Below are 18,835 nucleotides of genomic sequence, written 5' to 3'. Positions count from 1 at the left end.
TTGAGCTACCTAAGGTGTTCACTCATAGCAACATACCTGTTCACATCGAGAACATACCTAAACAGTCAGATATCCAGAAGTGGCCTTATCTCAATGAAGTACGCTTGCCAGAGATAGAAGCGGATGTAGGCCTGCTTATTGGAGCTAACTGTTCAAGAGCAATGGAACCATGGCATGTTATTAATGCTGAGGATGGAGGCCCTTATGCCGTGAAGACTGCCATTGGCTGGGTTGTGAATGGGCCCATAAGAAAGGAAATGGATGATGCAATGAATGAAATGCCTACATTTTCAGTAAACAGAATTTCTGTTATGGAGATTGAGAAGCTACTGGTTCAACAGTATAACACTGATTTTTCAGAGCGTAACTACGATGATCAAGAGGAGATGTCTCGTGAAGACAAACAGTTTATGCAGTCTGTGCAGAAAACGACACTGTTTGAGAATGGCCATTACAGTATTGGACTGCCATTCAGGAATGAGAAGCTACAAATGCCTAATAACCGTTGTGTGGCGGAACAGCGCATAGCCTGTTTGCTTAGAAAGTTCAAGAAGAATCCTGAATTCTTTGAAGAGTACAAGAGCTTTATGGAGACCATCATTGACAAAGGCTACGCTGTCCAAGTTCCAGTCCAACAGCTGAACCGTGACGACAACAGGCTGTTTTACATACCACATCACGGGGTGTATCACCCGAAGAAAAGAAAGTTGCGGGTGGTCTTCGACTGCACAGCTTCGTTTCAGGATAGGTCTCTGAATAGTGAACTGCTCCAAGGACCCGACTTGACCAACACGTTAGTTGGTGTGCTTTTAAGATTTCGTGAGGAGCCAGTAGCTATAATGGCGGACATTGAGTCGATGTTTTATCAGGTCAAGGTGCCGGAGCGTGACGCAGACCTACTCCGTTTTCTATGGTTGCCCAACGGCAAGTTGAATGAGCCTATGGAGGAATTTCGAATGACGGTGCACCTCTTCGGAGCCACTTCTTCACCAAGTGTTGCCTCATATGCACTGAAAAGAACTGCTGAAGATCACAAGGATGATGCATCTCCAGAAGCTGTTCAGACAGTTCTGCGCAACTTTTATGTAGATGACTGTCTGAGGAGTGTAGCTAAAGAAGAAGAAGCGGTGACTTTGGCTAAAGATCTTCGTACCCTGTGTGCTAGCGGAGGCTTCAATTTAACAAAGTGGATGAGCAATAGCAGGAAGGTGTTAATGTCAATCCCTGAAGTACATAGAGCCAGCGAAGTGAAAGACCTGGATCTAAGACATGACGCTTTGCCAGTCGAGAGGACTCTCGGTGTACAGTGGGACACAGAAACTGATACTTTCACCTACAGTATGAAGCTGCAAGACAAGCCGATGACCAGAAGAGGCATTTTATCAGTCGTGAATTCCATCTACGACCCCCTTGGCTTTCTTGCTCCGGTCATCTTGCCCGCTAAACTCTTGCTAAAAGATCTTTGTAAAGAACAATACGGATGGGACGAGAACATTGTCGGAAAACACGCTGAAGATTGGAAAAAATGGATTGAAGATGTCAGTCATCTTTCTACGTTTCATGTGAGCAGGTGTTTGAAGCCTACAGATTTTGGATGCACTGCCGCAGCACAGTTACATCATTTTTCAGACGCTTCTGAGTCCGCATACGGCACTGTGTCTTATCTGCTGCTAGAGAATAGTCAAGGGGAGAAGCATTGTGCATTCCTTATGGGGAAGTCAAGAGTGGCCCCACTCAAACTGGTCACCATTCCCAGACTCGAGTTGACCGCAGCAGTTGTCGCTGTTAAAATAGACAAGATGTTACATCAAGAGCTTCAAGTTCCACTGCAACAATCTATTTTCTGGACAGACAGTACAACAGTGCTCAGATACATTGACAGTGAAACTGCTCGTTTCAAAACCTTTGTTGCGAACAGAATCTCGTTGATCCGAGAAGCAACAAAGCCATCGCAATGGAAGTACATCAGAACAACGGAAAATCCTGCAGATCAAGCCAGCAGGGGCCTGAAAGCTAAGAGTTTGGTGCCAGGAGGAACCTGGATCAATGGGCCCGTCTTCTTGCTGAACAATGAAAGTGATTGGTCGGAACAACCTGTGCGAGGCAAAGAAAGCCTTCAAAATGATCCAGAAGTCAAGAATGGAGTTACAGTCAATGTGATCAAAGTTGAAGAAAACATGGAACCAATCGACAAACTAATCAACTATTATTCGGACTGGCATAAACTAAAAAGATCAGTGGCCTGGATTTTAAAGGTGAAGAAAAATCTGTGGAAAATGAAAGAGGAAAGAAAGGAAGTATCAAGAAAGATCAGGGAAACTGAAAAGGACCCTGAAAAGGTGAGATCGAAATTAGAACGACAAATTAAGAAATTCAAAGCAACAGAAAAGAAATCACTTACTTTGGATGATCTGGTTGTCGCAGAATCGGAAATAATCAAATTCAGTCAAAGACAGCAGTTTGGAGAAGAAATCAAAGTACTGGAGAAAGGTAAACAGCTTAGTTGCAGCAGTCAGCTGTTTAAATTGGATCCGATTCTTCAAGATGGCACGTTAAGGGTTGGCGGAAGACTTAACAAGTCTGCCATGCCAGAAAACGCTAAACATCCAACAATTATTTCAAAGCACAGCAGAGTTGCTACATTGATTTTGAGAGATATACACCAAAGAACAGGACACTGCGGACGCAGTTATGTCTTGGCACAACTGAGATGCAGGTACTGGATCCCACAAGCCAATTCTGCAATTCGAAAGATAATAAACAAATGTACAGTGTGCCGCAGGATTAATGGAAAGGTTGGTGAGCAAAAGATGGCAAACCTGCCGGAAGATAGGCTCTTGCCAGATAAGCCTACTTTCACAAATACCGGTGTTGATTTCTTCGGGCCGTTTGATGTTAAGCGGGGCCGGAGTACAGTCAAAAGTTACGGCGTGATGTTCACTTGCCTCACTCTCAGAGCGGTGCACATCGAAGTTGCAGATAGCCTCGACACAGACTCCTGCATTAATGCAATTCGTCGCTTTATGTGCAGGAGAGGTCAAGTTACCATCATGCGTTCTGACAACGGCACAAATTTTGTGGCCGCTGAAAGAGAGTTAAGAGAAGCCGTTCAACTGCTGGATAATGACAAGATTGAAAAGGCCTTGCAACCAAAAGGAATAAAGTGGATATTCAACAGCCCAGCCGCTTCGCATCAAGGCGGGGTCTGGGAAAGACAAATTCGGACTGTGCGAAGAATCCTTAACTCCCTTTTGAAAGAGCAAGCAGTGAACGATGATTGTCTTCTGACAATAATGTGTGAGGTCGAAAGCATCATCAATGGCAGGCCGCTTACAACTGTTTCAGATGATGTGAACGACGTAGAACCTCTAACACCCAATCACTTATTGCTGTTGAAATCTCAACCCAACATGCCTCCAGGGATTTTCAACAAAGATGACATGTACACAAGAAAGAGGTGGAAACAAGTTCAATATCTTGTGGATTTGTTTTGGACAAGATGGACGCGTGAATACCTTCCACTTCTTCAGGAGCGCCAGAAATGGCTAAAGCCAAGAAGAAACTTCATGACAGGAGATGTTGTGCTACTAGTGGATAGTTCTTCCCCACGGAACTCCTGGCTCATGGGAAAGGTTGTTGAAACGTTGCCGGACTCCAGTGGAACAGTACGAAGAGTGAAGATAAAGACCAAGACCAACACTCTGGAAAGGCCTGTAAATAAACTGTGTTTGTTGGAAGAGGCAACGTCAGAAGAGTGAAGAAATAAGTTGATAGTTTATGGACATTTAGAAATTGTTTGGCTCTCAGTGTTTAAGTTTATAATTGCTTAGTCCTCCTGCCTATCCAATTAGGGGCCGGGTAATGTAAGAGCCACATAAGGACTAGTTCATCTGAAATAATAATTTTGTTTAAAAACAGTAAAAACTATTTTATGAAAATTCATAAGTAATGTATTGTTTGAAATGCATAATTTAGTAATGTTTAGATCTGATAACATTTCAATATTTCAGCTTCCAGTCAGATAGCGCTACGTCATAGCGTAAGCGATTGGATGTAGTTAGTTTCAGTTTGAAGTTAGAGACGTTGGAAGCAACACAGTTTTTTGACCGTGCGTACCATGTCTATGTATAATTTTATGTTTTGGAAGTAAACTTTTAAAAGGAAGACTTGTTTTGCTCGTGTTTCAAATACTGGTTGTATTTAGACTGACTTCAAAAGGTGGTACAGAAGAATCAGAAGAAACTACCATTTCAGACGTCATCAACAATTGGACAAATATACGGAACATCAGTCACCTCTGGAGCTGGCAAAACTTTGCCTCCAGCCAAATCGTTTCCTAAGATGAGTGTAATTCCTTTTACAGGGAGTGAACTACGAATTCCAACTCGCACGACCCCTGAAACCAGTGTACATTGTAAATACACACTATGCAAAGGAACAGACACTACTTGCATTTCTATCCCACGAATCAAAATGTTTGAGCCACAATATGATACATCAGAGAACGGTAACGCATCAGACAGCATAATTGATTGCATGGCGCCGGTATCTCGGAGAATAGAGATTTCTCTCCGATCCTCTTCCTTTCCAGACAACGAAACAAATCCTGGCATAACGAAAGGTTCATAATTTGCATCAAAACCCTCAGTACAACACGATAGTTCCGACGGTGGTACAGTCTTTACGAACGCAACACTTTTCGGGTCCCTAGATTGCTGTTTACGCATCAGCACAGGGCAGTCAGCAATCAAATGTCCGGGTTTATGACAATAAAAGCAATCCCTTAGCTCTTTCGAACTCGGCACACCAGATTTTTCCCGAACACCCTGAGTTCGAGATGGACCACCAGTCATGCTCTTTTCAGTACGCGTCACGAAAAATGTACCCTTATGAGTGAGCATAAACTCGTCTGCTAAAACAGCAGCTGGCGCCAACGCATTAACCTTCTGTTCGTTCAAATAGACGACCACACGTTCGGATAAACATCCCTTAAACTCCTCAAGCAGAATTAATTCCCTTAAGGAATTGAAATCATCAACCTTAGTTGCACTGCACCATTTATCAAAGAGAAGAGCCTTCTCTCTTGAAAATTCAACAAATGTTTGCGACGAGCTCTTCTTATGACCTCTAAATTTCTGTCTATATGCTTCTGGAACTAACTCGTAGGCACGTAGAATTGCTAATTTTACAGCGTCATAATTCAAACTGTCCTCTAAGGAAAGAGTAGAGAAAACCTCCATCGCTTTACCAACTAACCGACATTGCAGTAATAAAGCCCAACAATCTTTTGGCCAACGAAAAGACACAGCAATGCGCTCAAAGGCACTAAAGTAGGAATCTACCTCGGTCTCGCGAAAATGTGGCAGTAATGTAATATTTTTACCAACATCGAATGACTCGGTTGCTACGGAGGAAGCAGGCGCTGGAGCAACAGTAGGAGTAGGCACCACAATGGGAGAATGGTCAACAGTGGCAGCGGAACTAACTCGGAGGGGATCTGGTCGCGCAGCGGAACCCCCCACAATTCGCATTGCGTCAAGCTCCAGCTGTCGCATTCTGACCTGCGTATCCGCCTCGATCTCAAGTTTACGCACTTGTAATTTCAAATCCATCTCCGCCTGCCGAGCCTGCACCTTCTCCTGCGATTCAAATTGCAAACGGGCCAAACGGACTTTCAGTCTCGTTTCCCCTTTTGAGCAAACAGACATAGGGGAGAACGGATCAAAGGGAGGCAACCCCGCCCTAGCCTCAGCCTCAACCTCCGCCGTAGGCGTTAGCCCCTCCTCACTCACATTCTCACTCCTACCAAACGTACCCACCTCCACACTGTCCGCAACTACAGCTACCTCCTCCGGCAACGCAAGCACATTCATCTCTACTAATCGACTATATACCACAGACTTAATCTCTTTTTTAAGAGACTGCTTATTTACCGAAAACTGAAAGTGACTTGCTATCATCACCAAATCATCCTTCCTACAACTATCTAATTCTTCTAGCGAGGGACTCTCAAGAAACCTTTCCAAAATAAACATCCTTATGACGCCGAACAACCGCACGTACGAGTTCTCAACACACACAGTGATACAAGAGACAGTGTCATGAACTGGTTGTTTATAAATTCAGTTGGATCCCGGACGAGCCCCCATTATGTTACGACCCCTCTTTGGCTCTCATCCGTCTTGGGATTGTTAGAAGGGGAACACAAGACCAGTTCAGACAAACGTCTCTATGGAACACTGTACGAATTGAGAATCACGAGAGACACAGCCAAAATAGAATAAAAAGTAATTTAATAAGGATAAAGTAATTTATATTACATGTGAGCAGGGCAAAAAGGAAGAAAGGGAAAACAGGACTTGTGCCAAACAAACGAAAATAACATAAGCAAAACGAAACTAACTAAAGCATTTCAATCTAAGCCTAAACTAAAACGAAAGATCAAAGAAAAAGTCTTCAACGTCCGAGACGTCGTAAATAAACTATACTGACTAATGAAAACAAAAATACAGGGGGTGGCACAAATCCCTAACCTAATGAATATAGACACAAAAGAAAACTGAGTGTGCAAAATGTATGTCACGTGACAATCTTACCTATTCCCTTCCTCCTTCCCGCTTAACCCAGCTTTGCAAAGCTGTTTAACAAAATCAGAGCTCACGAATGAGAAGTGTCAGGGAGCACTCAGAACAAAAGGCAAGCGTAACATGACAGACAAAACAAACATTTAACAAAACTAAAGCAACCGGAGAGAAAACCAAAACATCTCAAAGCAAAAACAAAAATCTCTCTCTCTTCCTGGTGTTAGCATGCGTCTTAAGTAGGGCTTCTCCAGGTGTCAAGCATCAGGATGATGAGGATCCCGCCTCACAAGGCAAACCCACTCAACTCATTACGAGTGATTGACAGGTAACACAGCCAATCAGCGACAGCCTGTGAAAGTGAAAGTAAGAGAGACAAGAGACCAAAAAGAGAAACACAAACCCCCAAGAAAACACTATAAACGTCCCAAAGGACGTAACACTTGTATTACTCTTCTTATACCTTTTAGGCTACTTATACTGTTATAATGTCTCTTACTGATCAATAAAACTGAAAAATAGACAGGGTTGTGTCATTTTATTTTATATGTGTTATTACTATTTTATTTGCTGTACTGTTTGTTTGTTTATTTTATTGACTAAACTATTTACTATTACTTCTCACTTTATCTTATATTTACTATTTGCACTGCACTGTAGTTGTACCATATCGTATTACCATAGATAAAGGATCCATCAGTTATCTTTGTTATTGCTAAAATCAGGGTCAATCACAGAAAATGCTTTTTCCACAATAAGAAAACTATCGCAGCAACGCTCCAAAGCGGCCAATAGGGCGTCTATGTATTTATTATGTCTATGCTTTTGCGTTCTGCACTTTCTTTTCTCTCGAGGCATCTACTACACAACTGACACAGGTAAATACATGTGTGGTCCCGCTTCGGATGCCACGATGCCATCAAGCGGTATCTCTGGTCGTAATCAGTCCTTCACTGACCAATCAGCGTCCATTAGCAGAATGCTAGCGTGTTATGGGCAACAACAACTCAACCTGTAAGAAATCGAAAGGACATAAGTACTCGTTCATTCAACTTTCGACCTATAACCCATGTTGGACTTGCAAAACCTACATTCAAATCTAAAATTTATCAATGACAATCGGGTGAAAAAGACAAATTTAGCCGTTTAGCCCCATAGACTCCCATTCATTTTGCACTCGGACTATTGCCCCCAGTGGAACTCTGGTGGAACTACAAACAAAAAGTCGGTACAATAGGACTTAATAGGGAGTGGCCAGGCTTTCCGTAGACGGGCTTTGCTAAGATTAAAGGAATAGTTCACTTTGAAATTAATTTTTGATATGTTTTAGCTTACCTCCAGTGCATCCAAGATGTAGGTGTCTTTGTTTCCACAGTATCTTCAATTTTGATAATTTTAGGTAAAACCGTTGTTGTCTGTCAGTCATACAATGGAGGTGAAGGGGGTCCTCCTCAAAGAGCAGTCAAAATTAAACATTATTTAATGACTCGTAAATGTAAGTACACATTGATGCCCTAAGACACGAAACGAGTGGTTTTTGTGAGAAAACGAACAGTATTTATATTGTTTTTACCTCTTGTAACCACAGCCATGTCCAAGTTATCTGAGGGCGCGGACGCTTCCGTGTGTGACGTGTACGCAGACTGGTGCACTGGTGCGACGCGCTCGTTTTTTCCAGGCGCGTCCGCGCCGCATCGAGATAAAAACATCTCAACTTTTCAGAATGCCGCAAGCGCACCGTAGGTCACGTGACACGAACCAACCAATCAGCTTCCTCGCCATTTTTGTTACCTCAGCAGAACTAAATGGAGGAACGGCTCATCATTGCGGTCCAGGGATTTCCTGAAATTTATGACTTGTCAAGCCCTCATTATTTTGACTCAAATAAGAGGCATAATGCATGGAGACACATAGCCTTGGAGCTTGGAATAACTGGTAAGTATAATACTGTTTTACATTAATGTTTACTAATTGGTTTGTCAGTCATGCTAGCCGATAACATTTTTCAGTGTCATGCAAAATGACTGTCAGTTATTATATTAGCACCTAAAATGTACATATTAGCAAATAAATGTCCATATTAGCACATAAAATGTACATATTAGAACCTAAATGTACATATTAGCACCTAAAATGTACATATTGGCACCTAAAATGTACATATTAGCACCTAAAATGGACAAAAGTTTTCCTTTTGAAAAGGTACAGTCCCAGTGACAGCTTTTGTACCTTTTTTTCTGAGAGTGGTAATGTTACATGCATCTATCTGTCCTCTGAACATTAATCATTATGTTTATTCAGAGGATGAGGGCAGAAAGAAGTGGAAATATTTGAGGGATAAGTATATAAAGGAGAGGAAAGCAGAAAGGGAGAAGAGAAGTGGCTCTGAGGGAGGAAGTCAGAGAAAATGGAAGTTCACAAATGCTCTCAGCTTTCTGGAGCGATTTGTGAAGGAGAGGCCAACGTCATCCAACATCCCACAGGCCTCAGATCAGCTAGGCTCTGAACGTAATGAGGTAGCTTTCTACAGAAGTTTGAAGTCAGAAGTTTGGATAATATATAGAAAGTACGAGTAGCTGTTAGTATTTGGATAATTGAAATATGCAGTATTTACTGGAGTAAAAGCTAATACATAATAACATACTTCATCAATCTTAAGTCATGATTTGTTTTTCTGCTAAAATAACTTTATTTTATTCTCCTAGGACAGCCAAAGTGAGGGTCTCATTACCTTGACCCTACTTCCTGTAGAGCCAGAGCCCCTGGCATCGACCAGCAGCAGCAACAGCAGTCAGCCAACAAACATCCAGTCTATGTGTCCTACACCTGTCACCCAGGTCTCTAGATGTTCCTCAATGGGAAAAAGGAGGAGAAGTGCAGAGCCAGACCTCTCTGAATTCCAGAAGAGCATTCTAAGTAACCTGAGTAAACCTCAAGACTACGATGAACTCTATTTCATGAGTCTCGTTGGAACATTTAAGAGACTTCCTCCGCAGAGAAAAGCAGAAGTGCGAATGAAAATCGAGCAAGTTCTTTATGAAGCTGAGTTTGAGTGAGGTGTGTGTGTGTGTGTGTGTGTGTGTGTGTGGTGGTGGTGGGGGGGTGGGGGGGGGGGTTAGTCAGTGGAGACAGAGGTGATTGTCTATTACATTATTGTTATTGATATGTTATTGTTATTTTTATTTACTTTTTTTGTTCATTGTTTAACTAAAACGTGTATTTTTACAATGTTGATTAATACATGTGAATGTTTCTAAAACAATTGAACTGATCAATAAATTAATTAATTAGAAAATGAGGCAAGTTGTATTAAAATGTAATTATTTTATTAAGTAGATTAGTTTATTCTTTGGTTATTCACTTATTCTTTGTTATAATGTAACATCAAATAATGTTCTCCTGCCATGGGACTGCACCCTCGGTAGATGAGAAATACTGGGTAAATTTCTCTCTGATGGTTATAGCTTCGCGAGACGAGTTGTTGCTGCTCATCCTGTGGAGATCTCCCATTGCCCTTGGAGTGGAGTCAGGTTCTGATGACAGGGCTTGTGGATGATCCTCTGCCTGATCTACCCTCAGAAGGTTGTGGAGGATGCAGGTAGCCTTAACAGCTTTCTCTGCCATTTCTGGGGTCACTCCTAGCACTCTTCTGTACAGCCGCCATTGTGCCGCTAGGATTCCAAATGAGCACTCCACCATTCGCCTGGCCCGGGAAAGCCTGTAGTTGTACAGCCTTTTCTCTCTCCCAATGTTCTGGCCAGGATGTGGACGCATCATGTGGCGTCTGAGGGGAAAGGCTTCATCCGCAACGAACACATGTGGCATAGGCCCCAGATGCTCTGCACCAGGGAGAGGTTTGTCCTCTGGTATGCCAAGGCTGCCCTGACAGAGAGCTCTTCCAAATGCTGAAACAGCCAATGTACCACCATCACTACTTCGGCCATAAGCTCCAACATCCACCACCTGGAAGCGATACCGAGCATCAACAACAGCAAGGAGAATAATTGAGAAGGAGCCTTTGTAGTTAAAATAAAGGGAACCGCTGGACGCAGGGGCCTGAATCACTATGTGCTTGCCATCTACTGCCCCAACACAGTTAGGGAAATTCCACATCTGCTGGAAATCAGCTGCGATTTCTCGCCAGCGTTCCCTGTAAGGTGGTGGCATGTATTCTTCCACAAGGTTGTCCCATATGGCTTCACACACATCTTTTACGATGCCTGCAACTGTAGAATGACCCACGCGATAACTGAAGGCGATGGTCTTAAATGAATCCCCAGTTGCAAGATATCTGTAACAAATGTACATTTATATTTAGTGTGTGTAAAGTATGTATAAAAATACCACAATTAAGTTATTCATAAATAAAGTCATTTACGAATACTAGTAGACCTAATGCCTATGTCAAAGCATGACTGGCCTAAGACATGAAACGAGGGGTTATCAATGTGTATAAATGCAACGTGTATCAATGCAACGAGCGCAGACATGCTCTTTGAGGTGGTGACCATAGACCTGCATTATATGACTGACAGACAAGAACGCTTTGACCTAAAAATATCAAAATTGAAAATACTGTGAAAACAAAGACACCTACATCTTGGATGCCCTTGAGGTAAACTAAAACATACCAAAAATTAATTTCAAAGTGAACTATCCCTTTTACTGATAGAAATTACATATATTTAAGAGTAACTTACTCAACTCTGCTTGTACTGAAATGAAATACTTCTTTCACCACTGTGATGTCATGCTTTGACATAGGCATTAGGTCTACTAGTATTCGTAAATGACTTTATATATGAATAACTTAATTGTGGTATTTTTATACATATGGACAACGCTGTAAACTGCTGCACTACTAGTAAAAAATATATTTACTAAAAATATGAATGCTCACAACTGATTTCTTGTTAAATCCATCATTGTTTATAACGAATTGTTCTATATTCTATATATAAATGTGTATGTTTGCTATTTCTGGTGTTTTATGACCACTTCAGTTATATCTAACCTCAGACAAATGCAGAGCCGTTGGGCAGGAGAGATGGTTTCACGGCAGAAGCTCTGTTTACCAATGCTTGGGCCAACTTTTCTTAAAATATAATCAAACTGGTCCTTGTCCACTCTGAAATAGGCTTTGAACCTCCCATTGTCCAGGCGGAGTTCCTGAATCAGATGGTGAAATTCCCCATGGTTCTTGCGTTTCTGTAGTATAGGGTGCACCCAAACACTGCGTTTTTTACTTTTCTGAGTAAATAAGTCTTGTAACAGGGTTACAGCAAGGGTTTTTCGGTGGTGGAAATCCATTGCTGAAATTTCTTTCATGTAACGGAGAGAGCAGCTGATGGTTGCTTAGCAACGACAGACGCCTCCGGAGCGCAACCGCCCTAGCGCTTCTTTGGAAAAAAGAAAACGCGTGCGCCTAGCGTTTTCTACGCGTTTTTAGGCGCGATATGTGAACGGGCCCTTAATGTGCGCTTTGTGGTCACGGAAAACACGCGTCAGAAACACGTGGTTTTTGCATCAAAACGTGCGTCCTGGACGTCTGCTATTTAAATGAGATTGTTTCTGTCTGCAGGTGTTTTATGCATCAGAAGTGTTTTTGTAACAAGAAAAGAAAAACAACTCTCGGTTTCACGTTCACTGTTTTTTTTATTTCAGCACCTCGGACAGACCCCTAATCGCTTCGTTCGAGACACATCTCGCAAATTTTCCAGTTGTAATTCTGGTAACACTTTACAATAAGGTTTCATACGTTATTTTTTATTATTTTTTTATGCAAAAACCACGAGATTCTGACGCGCGTTTTCCGTGACAACAAAGTGCACGTTAAGAACGCGCGCTTTTATGACAAATCGCGCGTCCCGCTTGCTTTTGACGGGTCAGTTTGCAATCAGACGCCTGACCAGGCGTTTATGAACACTTTTGCTTGCCATACGCAAGTGGTGCAGGCTGCAGCGCGCTCGTTTTTCTATGCCGCGACGAGATGAAAACATCTCAACTTTTCAGAGAGTGCCGCAAGCGTGTCATGTGATGTGACAAAAACCAACCGTTCAGCTTCGGCCGTATTCAGTTTCCGAAACAACTTCGAAAGCTCGGCCAAACAGCTGATCATAGCTGTACAGTGCGGTTTTTATTTCTCATCGCCATAACTATCTAGTAGCTAATACAAAATCTAGAAACCCTAGATTCAGGCCCACCTCGACTTAATCCAGGCCCACCCATCTGTCACGTTCTGCATCCGCCACTGAGCTAAAACATATCAAAAATTAATTTCAAAGTGAACTATCCCTTTAACTAAGGGGTTGACATCACAAAATAGGCTAATACATGAATGAACCTCATCGATTATGGTCTAGTGACTCTAACATCATAACATGGCTTAACGTTACTTACGCTGAACAGTTTCTCTGGCAACTGAAGATGCCGGCGACTCAGGCTGAGGAACTGCAGTGGGCCGAGGGTTTGACACTTGCTGCTGCTGGACAGTATGGTTTGTGTTGTTCTCAACCTCCTTTCGTTCCAATGCTGCAGCGGCTTCCCGCAAAAGCTGACTAACAGATTTCGCCATGACTTCGTATCGCGTATCACACTCACTCAATCACCCTCATTCACACGGGACGTCGACGACGTTGCTTTATGGAAGGCGTGTCTGTAGCACCGTAACTTGAATAAGCTCCACCCACTCATTAACATATAATTTGCATACAGGTTGTCTTTGAAAATGAAAACGAAAACTAAAACTGTGAAATAAAAGAGTAAATAAAATGACAACTAAACTTTACATTTGAACTTGAATTGTCACTATTATTGCGTGAGTGTTAATAAAAAGCTTTGTAAAAACTGCATTTGCAGTTTCTTTTGCACGTTTGCCTTTTCATTTTAGTATTGGCAGTCTTGCCTCGAGATTGTAGTGAAAATGAAACGTGAAATCACCAATTGCATTTTATTTTTCAATTTGACAGGGATGATGCACTGTCATGGTGAAAATGAAAATGAAATAATTTAATTTCATTATCAATTTTGTCACATATCTTGCGTACAGTTTTCTATAATGAAATGGTTAAACTGGTTTTAGTTTTCATTTTTAACATTTAATTGATTTATTTAATTTTGGCAGAAATTGACTTCCATATTTTTTAACTCGATTGACAAATGGATAAAGAAAAGCATTTGGCAAATAGATAGAGAAATGGTTTGCCAAATGCTTTAAAAAAAAGCGATTTAACATGTGCCTTTAAAACGATTTATTAAAGAACTTTTTATTGTTTCATTAATCTACGTTTAAAAACATGAATTAAATAAACAATTTTAAATCTGTCTATTTATTTACACATTTAAAATGTTTTTATTTATTTATTGTTATATGGTTTTATTGCAATACATTTAAAAACACGAATTAAATAAACAACTTTAAAAATGTCTATTAATTTGTCCATTTAAAAGTGATTTATTTATATACATTTTATGTTTGAATTATTAAATTGATATATTGAATCTTCATTTTATTTTTAAGTGGCATTCCTGGTCCTCCATATACCCCTAGTGGTGATTAAACAAATAAAACAATTCTATGGAAATGACTGAATGTGTGAAATGTTCTAATATTAATATTGCAATTTTATATATTTTTAGGTGTTTTATAGATCAGGTAAAAGATATGAACATAGTTTGGAAGGATTATAAACATTTTATTGAAAAACAACTATCATCCTGAACATTCATAAACTGAACTGCCACTGAGACGTGCAGTAACCCTGTGAAAAACAGCTGAGCTGGTGAAGAAAAAAACACAGTGCAGGTATTTATAGATAGAAGAAACAGCAGTTCACCCCTTCATCGTTCCTAAAAAAAGCCCTTAGCTCTCAGTATCTGATCTCAGGCTCATTACTTCAGCGGTTCTTCATCTCGAACGGTCTCCTGCTCCTGGTTCTGCTCCTCCAGATCGGCTACTCTGGTCTTGAGCTCTACCAGATCGGCTACTCTGGTCTTGAGCTCTGCTAGATCGACTACTCTGGTCTTGAGCTCTCCCAGATCGGCTACACTGGTCTTGAGCTCCTCCAGATCGGCTACTCTGGTCTTGATCTCCCCCAGCCGGCTCCTCATCTCCTCCAGATGGGCACTGAGCGCCTCCTCCGTGGTCCTGCAGCCGGCTAGCGAGTCCTCGTGTGTTTTCTGCCTGGTCTCGAGGGCGTCCCGGCTCTCCTCCGTGGCCCTCAGTCGCTCCTCCAGCCCGTGTCTCCGCTCCTGCAGCTCCTCCTTCAGCTCGGCCCTCAGACTCTGGGTCTCGGCGCTGGCCTGGCTCTGCCGCTCGCTCAGACCCTGGAGCCGGTCGCTCGCGGCCTGGATGCCGGCTCTCGCTGCGCTAACCTCCTCGCGCAGGCTCCCCACGGCGCTCTGCACTAGCGTCCTCACGGCGCCCAGCTCCTCCGACAACGACGCCACCTCCCCGTTCCTCGTCTGCAGCTCGGAGCCCACCGACGCGATCTGCTCGCGCAGCACCGCCACGTTCCCCGCGCACACCTCGCTAGCGGTGTTGAGGTTAGCCACGGCGCTGCTGACGGACGTTAGCTCCTGCGCGAGGAGCGCCGGCGCCTCCGCCTCCTCCAGACGGGCTCTGAGCTCCAGGATCTCGCGGTTAAACCCGGCTGTGCTCTCCTCCGCGTTCTGGCTCATGCGCTGCTCCAGCGAGGACACGTCCCGCTCCCGCTCCTCCTTCAGCTCGCGGATGCTCTCCGCTAGGTCCCGCAGGAGCTGCTTCTGGAGCTTCGGGAGCGCCTCCTCCACGCGCCGGGCGTCGGCCTCGCTCTTCTGCAGCGCGCGGCTGGTGCTCTCCTGCTGAGTCCTGGCACTGGCCACCGCGCTCTCCACACCCTCCAGGGACGCCTGCATGGACCTGATCTGGAGACAGACGAGAGCACACGCTTAGGCTTCGACTCAGGATTAAAGTCCCCCCCCCATAGTCAAACATTATATCCCTTAAAACCAAGCGGAAACCTTCCGGTCTCTCTCTTGAAACCTTAACTTTATTATCACTGTAAAGCTGCTTTGAAACCATCTATATTGTTAAAAGCGCTATATAAATGAATGTGACTTGACTTGAAACCAACACTGAAGTGAGTTAAACTGCAGTTCCTCCACTGGCCACTAGAGGCCGGCTGCAGAAGAGAGTCAATCCCACAGACCCGGATGTTAAAATGCCTAACTTTACAGCAGAATAAAATATGTTTGGTGCAAAAAGTGGTTTTGGTCTATAGAGCTAATTTTGCCCTTCATGTCGACTGTTTTTTTTTTTTTTACTCATCCGTTTAAATTATATTAAGCCTTAAAGTTCTGCATAATTAAGGGCGTGGCCACTTGAGTGACAGGTGGATTGCCGCTGATGTCACTGCTAGCCGTTTGTCTGCTGTGTGTTAGCGTCACGTCACCTCGGCTAATCCGCCTCTTTAAACTTGTTCGTTTATCCGGGAGACGCCACCAAAATGGCGACCGCCGGCTCCGCCCACTTTGGGCTTCAAAATCGATCTTCAGAAACACTACACGTGACGTCACACACACTACAAACATATGTTTTACAGTCTATGCTTAAAACTCATCTTTATCACCAAAATTACATATTTAAACGTTTTTTTCCTTGGAAGAGGCCTTCAAGATCTAGAACATCAGTTCTACAGAGAACTCTAGGGTTCTCGACTCAGATCTATCCCTCTTCCTCCCCTCGCACTTTATACTACAAATTATTGTTTTAATCTGTTTGTTTTCCCAGGGAGTATCTTTACCAATAGGCATTAGTGGTTTAGGTGTGCATGTGCAGGTGTTAAAGGTGTTAGCCAACGGTAGGTTGGGTTGGTGGATTTAGAGAAAAGCCTCTCTAGAGACCAGAGATGCAAATCATCATTTGCATCTCATACAATATTCTCTATGCACCACCCATGTTTTGGCTGAATTTTTGTTTTTGTTTGTTTTTCTATTCAAATAAACCAATAAGTAAATAAAAACAATGAATTTGTGAGTTTTCAACACTCTTCAGGCTGATCTGAGTTCAGTCACAGTGAGAGTCTCTAGAGCACTTTCCCCCAGGCCAGAGGAACCTGACGAACCTGATCGAGCGCCACACACACACACACACACACACACACACACACACACACACACTCGAGAACAGCTCTATTATTACAGGTGTGGATGAGGATGAGACAAATGCCTAGTCTTCTTTAAATCAAACACTCTCTGATCCACTTCCTGTTGTGTTGGACACTACAAGCCATTTAGGCTGCTCTGTCAGCCAATCACAGTTGACCACGTCATCCTCAAATAAACTGTCTTTCTCTTGTGTGATCAATCAGAAGACACAGTTCTGTCTGTCTGTGTGTGTGTGTGGATTAACTCCCGTCCGTCCACACTAACAGCAGCTAGTGTGTGTGTGTGTGTGATTAAGACTCAAGCTCTTCTACTAGACCACATCTGAATCTGACTGATCAAGTTTATTCAGTTCAGTCAGTGCAGTGTTGCTCCAGCTAACAGGGAACATTCTCTCAACGTTACGAAAAACGTTCTTCCAGTAACGCTCATAGAACGTTTGTTCAAAGTTAATAATGTTAACATTATCATTCATGGAGATTTTGTCTGAAACGTTTAGTTGGACGTCCATTTAACGTGTTTTAAATGTTTCAGAGCATTCAAAAGTAACATTCCATAACGTTTGCGGAATGATACAATGGAATGTTCCATTAACGTTTAGTTTTGTTCATCCAGTAACTCTAATAGAGCGTTTGTTCAAAGGTATCTGTTCCTTAATAATGTTCTAGTGGACACATTAGCCTATAGCACCATTCATGGAGCTTTTTTTTTTGGCTACTTGTTTCAGAACGTTCAGAGAACATTCAAAAGTAACATTCCATAACTTTTAACCGAATGATCAAATGGAATGTTCCTTTAACGTTCGCGTAACCAAGAAAAATAGTTAATGAGAACATCAAAAATAACCTTTTTATAACTTAATAGCAATCCAATCGCTCTTAGAGCATACTTTTGTTTGCTGGGACTGTGTGTGTGTTGTTTCCCCAACAGGAACGCGAATTGATGAAGTCCGGTACTAACCTGTGTGAGTGCGTGCTCCACCTCGCGCGCCGCCGCCGCGCACTTCATCGCGGACTCCTCGTGCCTGACGCTCGCGTGTTTGATCTCCGACAGCTCGCGCTGGAAGTGCACGGCCGCTAACACGACTCCGGCCGCGAGCGCCAGGGAAAACAACGCGCACACACACTTCATCACCATCATCAGCGCGTCGGACCCGGAGCCGCGGCTCGCGAGCGGCGCGTTCTCCGCTTTCACCGCGACTTTACTCGGGGTTTTCCTCGGCGCGTCATGCTCAGGCTGCTGGCTCGCGACGGCTCTGTCGCTGCTGGAGTTCGAGTTCGAGCTGTTCTTGCTTCTGTTCCTCGCGGTCATCGTTCCGTGTGTCCAGCGGTCTGTGACGTCACCGAGCGTCGCGTTGCGTCCGCGCGGGATCTGCTCTCATTCCTTCACTCACTTGATAAGTTTGCTGAACTCTCCCAGCCGATGCGTTCCCACTCGATTGTACGACGCGAACGCTCACTGTAACCCCAGTGCTGCTGCTGCTGCTGATGATGATGATGAAGGCTGTCGTGTCGTGCTGTCGTTTGCTCCACCCTTCTTCAGACGTGGCACTGATTTTCCTCAAACATCTGCATCCTCCCATCATTACGGGTTTAACGTTAAACGCCATGCAATTCATGTTTCAGGATTCTTTTATGCATAGAAAGTTCAAAAGAATACACAATAAAAACTATTTATTTGATATAGAAAACTTTTTTAATGAAACCGTTGATTTTTGGTCATTTTCGATTATAATCATATTGTAGCATTTCTCCCAAACAGAATCAGGATTAGAAAACAATCCAAAAACACAAGCACGAATCAGTAAACTGCATGCGCTTTTAACAGCAACTCATCAACATTATTTAAGCAATTTCAACTTACAATTTCAACGAGATCCAACTTAATTTAACGTAAGCCGGTCTAATAATTTAAGTTGAAATGACTTGTACAGCCAGTTTTATTACAAATTAACGTTGTAGTTGAAATAGTTGGGTTATTTTACTCTTTAGCATATAAAATAAGTTATTAAACAAAACAGTTATGCAAACACTGAAACATGATTTAATTTCTAAAATTTGTGCTTTTTTGTGGATTTTTTATTATTTATATAACGAAGGTATTTAAGAAGT

The 18,835-nt window shown here is 42.8% G+C and overlaps 2 protein-coding genes across 2 annotated transcripts; both read right to left on the bottom strand.

The window, feature by feature from the left end:
• Nucleotides 1–9,764: 9,764 nt before the first annotated feature.
• On the bottom strand, nucleotides 9,765–12,059 carry LOC130070418 (uncharacterized). The gene is made up of 2 exons (XM_056234799.1): nucleotides 11,596–12,059; nucleotides 9,765–10,872 (listed from the first exon to the last, which is right to left on the bottom strand). Exons 1-2 carry the CDS (start codon nucleotides 11,907–11,909, stop codon nucleotides 9,966–9,968), a joined length of 1,221 nt encoding a protein of 406 aa, XP_056090774.1. The 5' UTR covers nucleotides 11,910–12,059; the 3' UTR covers nucleotides 9,765–9,965.
• A 2,386-nt stretch (nucleotides 12,060–14,445) lies between these two features.
• On the bottom strand, nucleotides 14,446–18,207 carry ckap4 (cytoskeleton associated protein 4). Its single transcript, XM_056235189.1, has 2 exons — nucleotides 17,685–18,207; nucleotides 14,446–15,485 (listed from the first exon to the last, which is right to left on the bottom strand). Exons 1-2 carry the CDS (start codon nucleotides 18,033–18,035, stop codon nucleotides 14,472–14,474), a joined length of 1,365 nt encoding a protein of 454 aa, XP_056091164.1. The 5' UTR covers nucleotides 18,036–18,207; the 3' UTR covers nucleotides 14,446–14,471.
• Nucleotides 18,208–18,835: the final 628 nt, after the last annotated feature.

This window comes from Rhinichthys klamathensis, unplaced genomic scaffold (assembly GCF_029890125.1).
Source record: "Rhinichthys klamathensis goyatoka isolate OS25496 unplaced genomic scaffold, OSU_Roscu_1.1 h1tg000018l_1, whole genome shotgun sequence".
Taxonomy (NCBI): Eukaryota; Metazoa; Chordata; class Actinopteri; order Cypriniformes; family Leuciscidae; genus Rhinichthys; species Rhinichthys klamathensis.
This window is presented reverse-complemented; position numbering and strand designations above follow the sequence as displayed.

Coding starts and splice junctions, on each gene's coding strand:
- LOC130070418 (XM_056234799.1), bottom strand. CDS start 11,909: ATGAAAGAAATTTCAGCAATGGATTTCCACCACCGAAAAACCCTTGCT. Junction 10,873..11,595: donor CGGCTCTGCATTTGTCTGAG/GTTAGATATAAC, acceptor CATTTGTTACAG/ATATCTTGCAACTGGGGATT.
- ckap4 (XM_056235189.1), bottom strand. CDS start 18,035: ATGACCGCGAGGAACAGAAGCAAGAACAGCTCGAACTCGAACTCCAGC. Junction 15,486..17,684: donor TGGAGCACGCACTCACACAG/GTTAGTACCGGA, acceptor GTCTGTCTCCAG/ATCAGGTCCATGCAGGCGTC.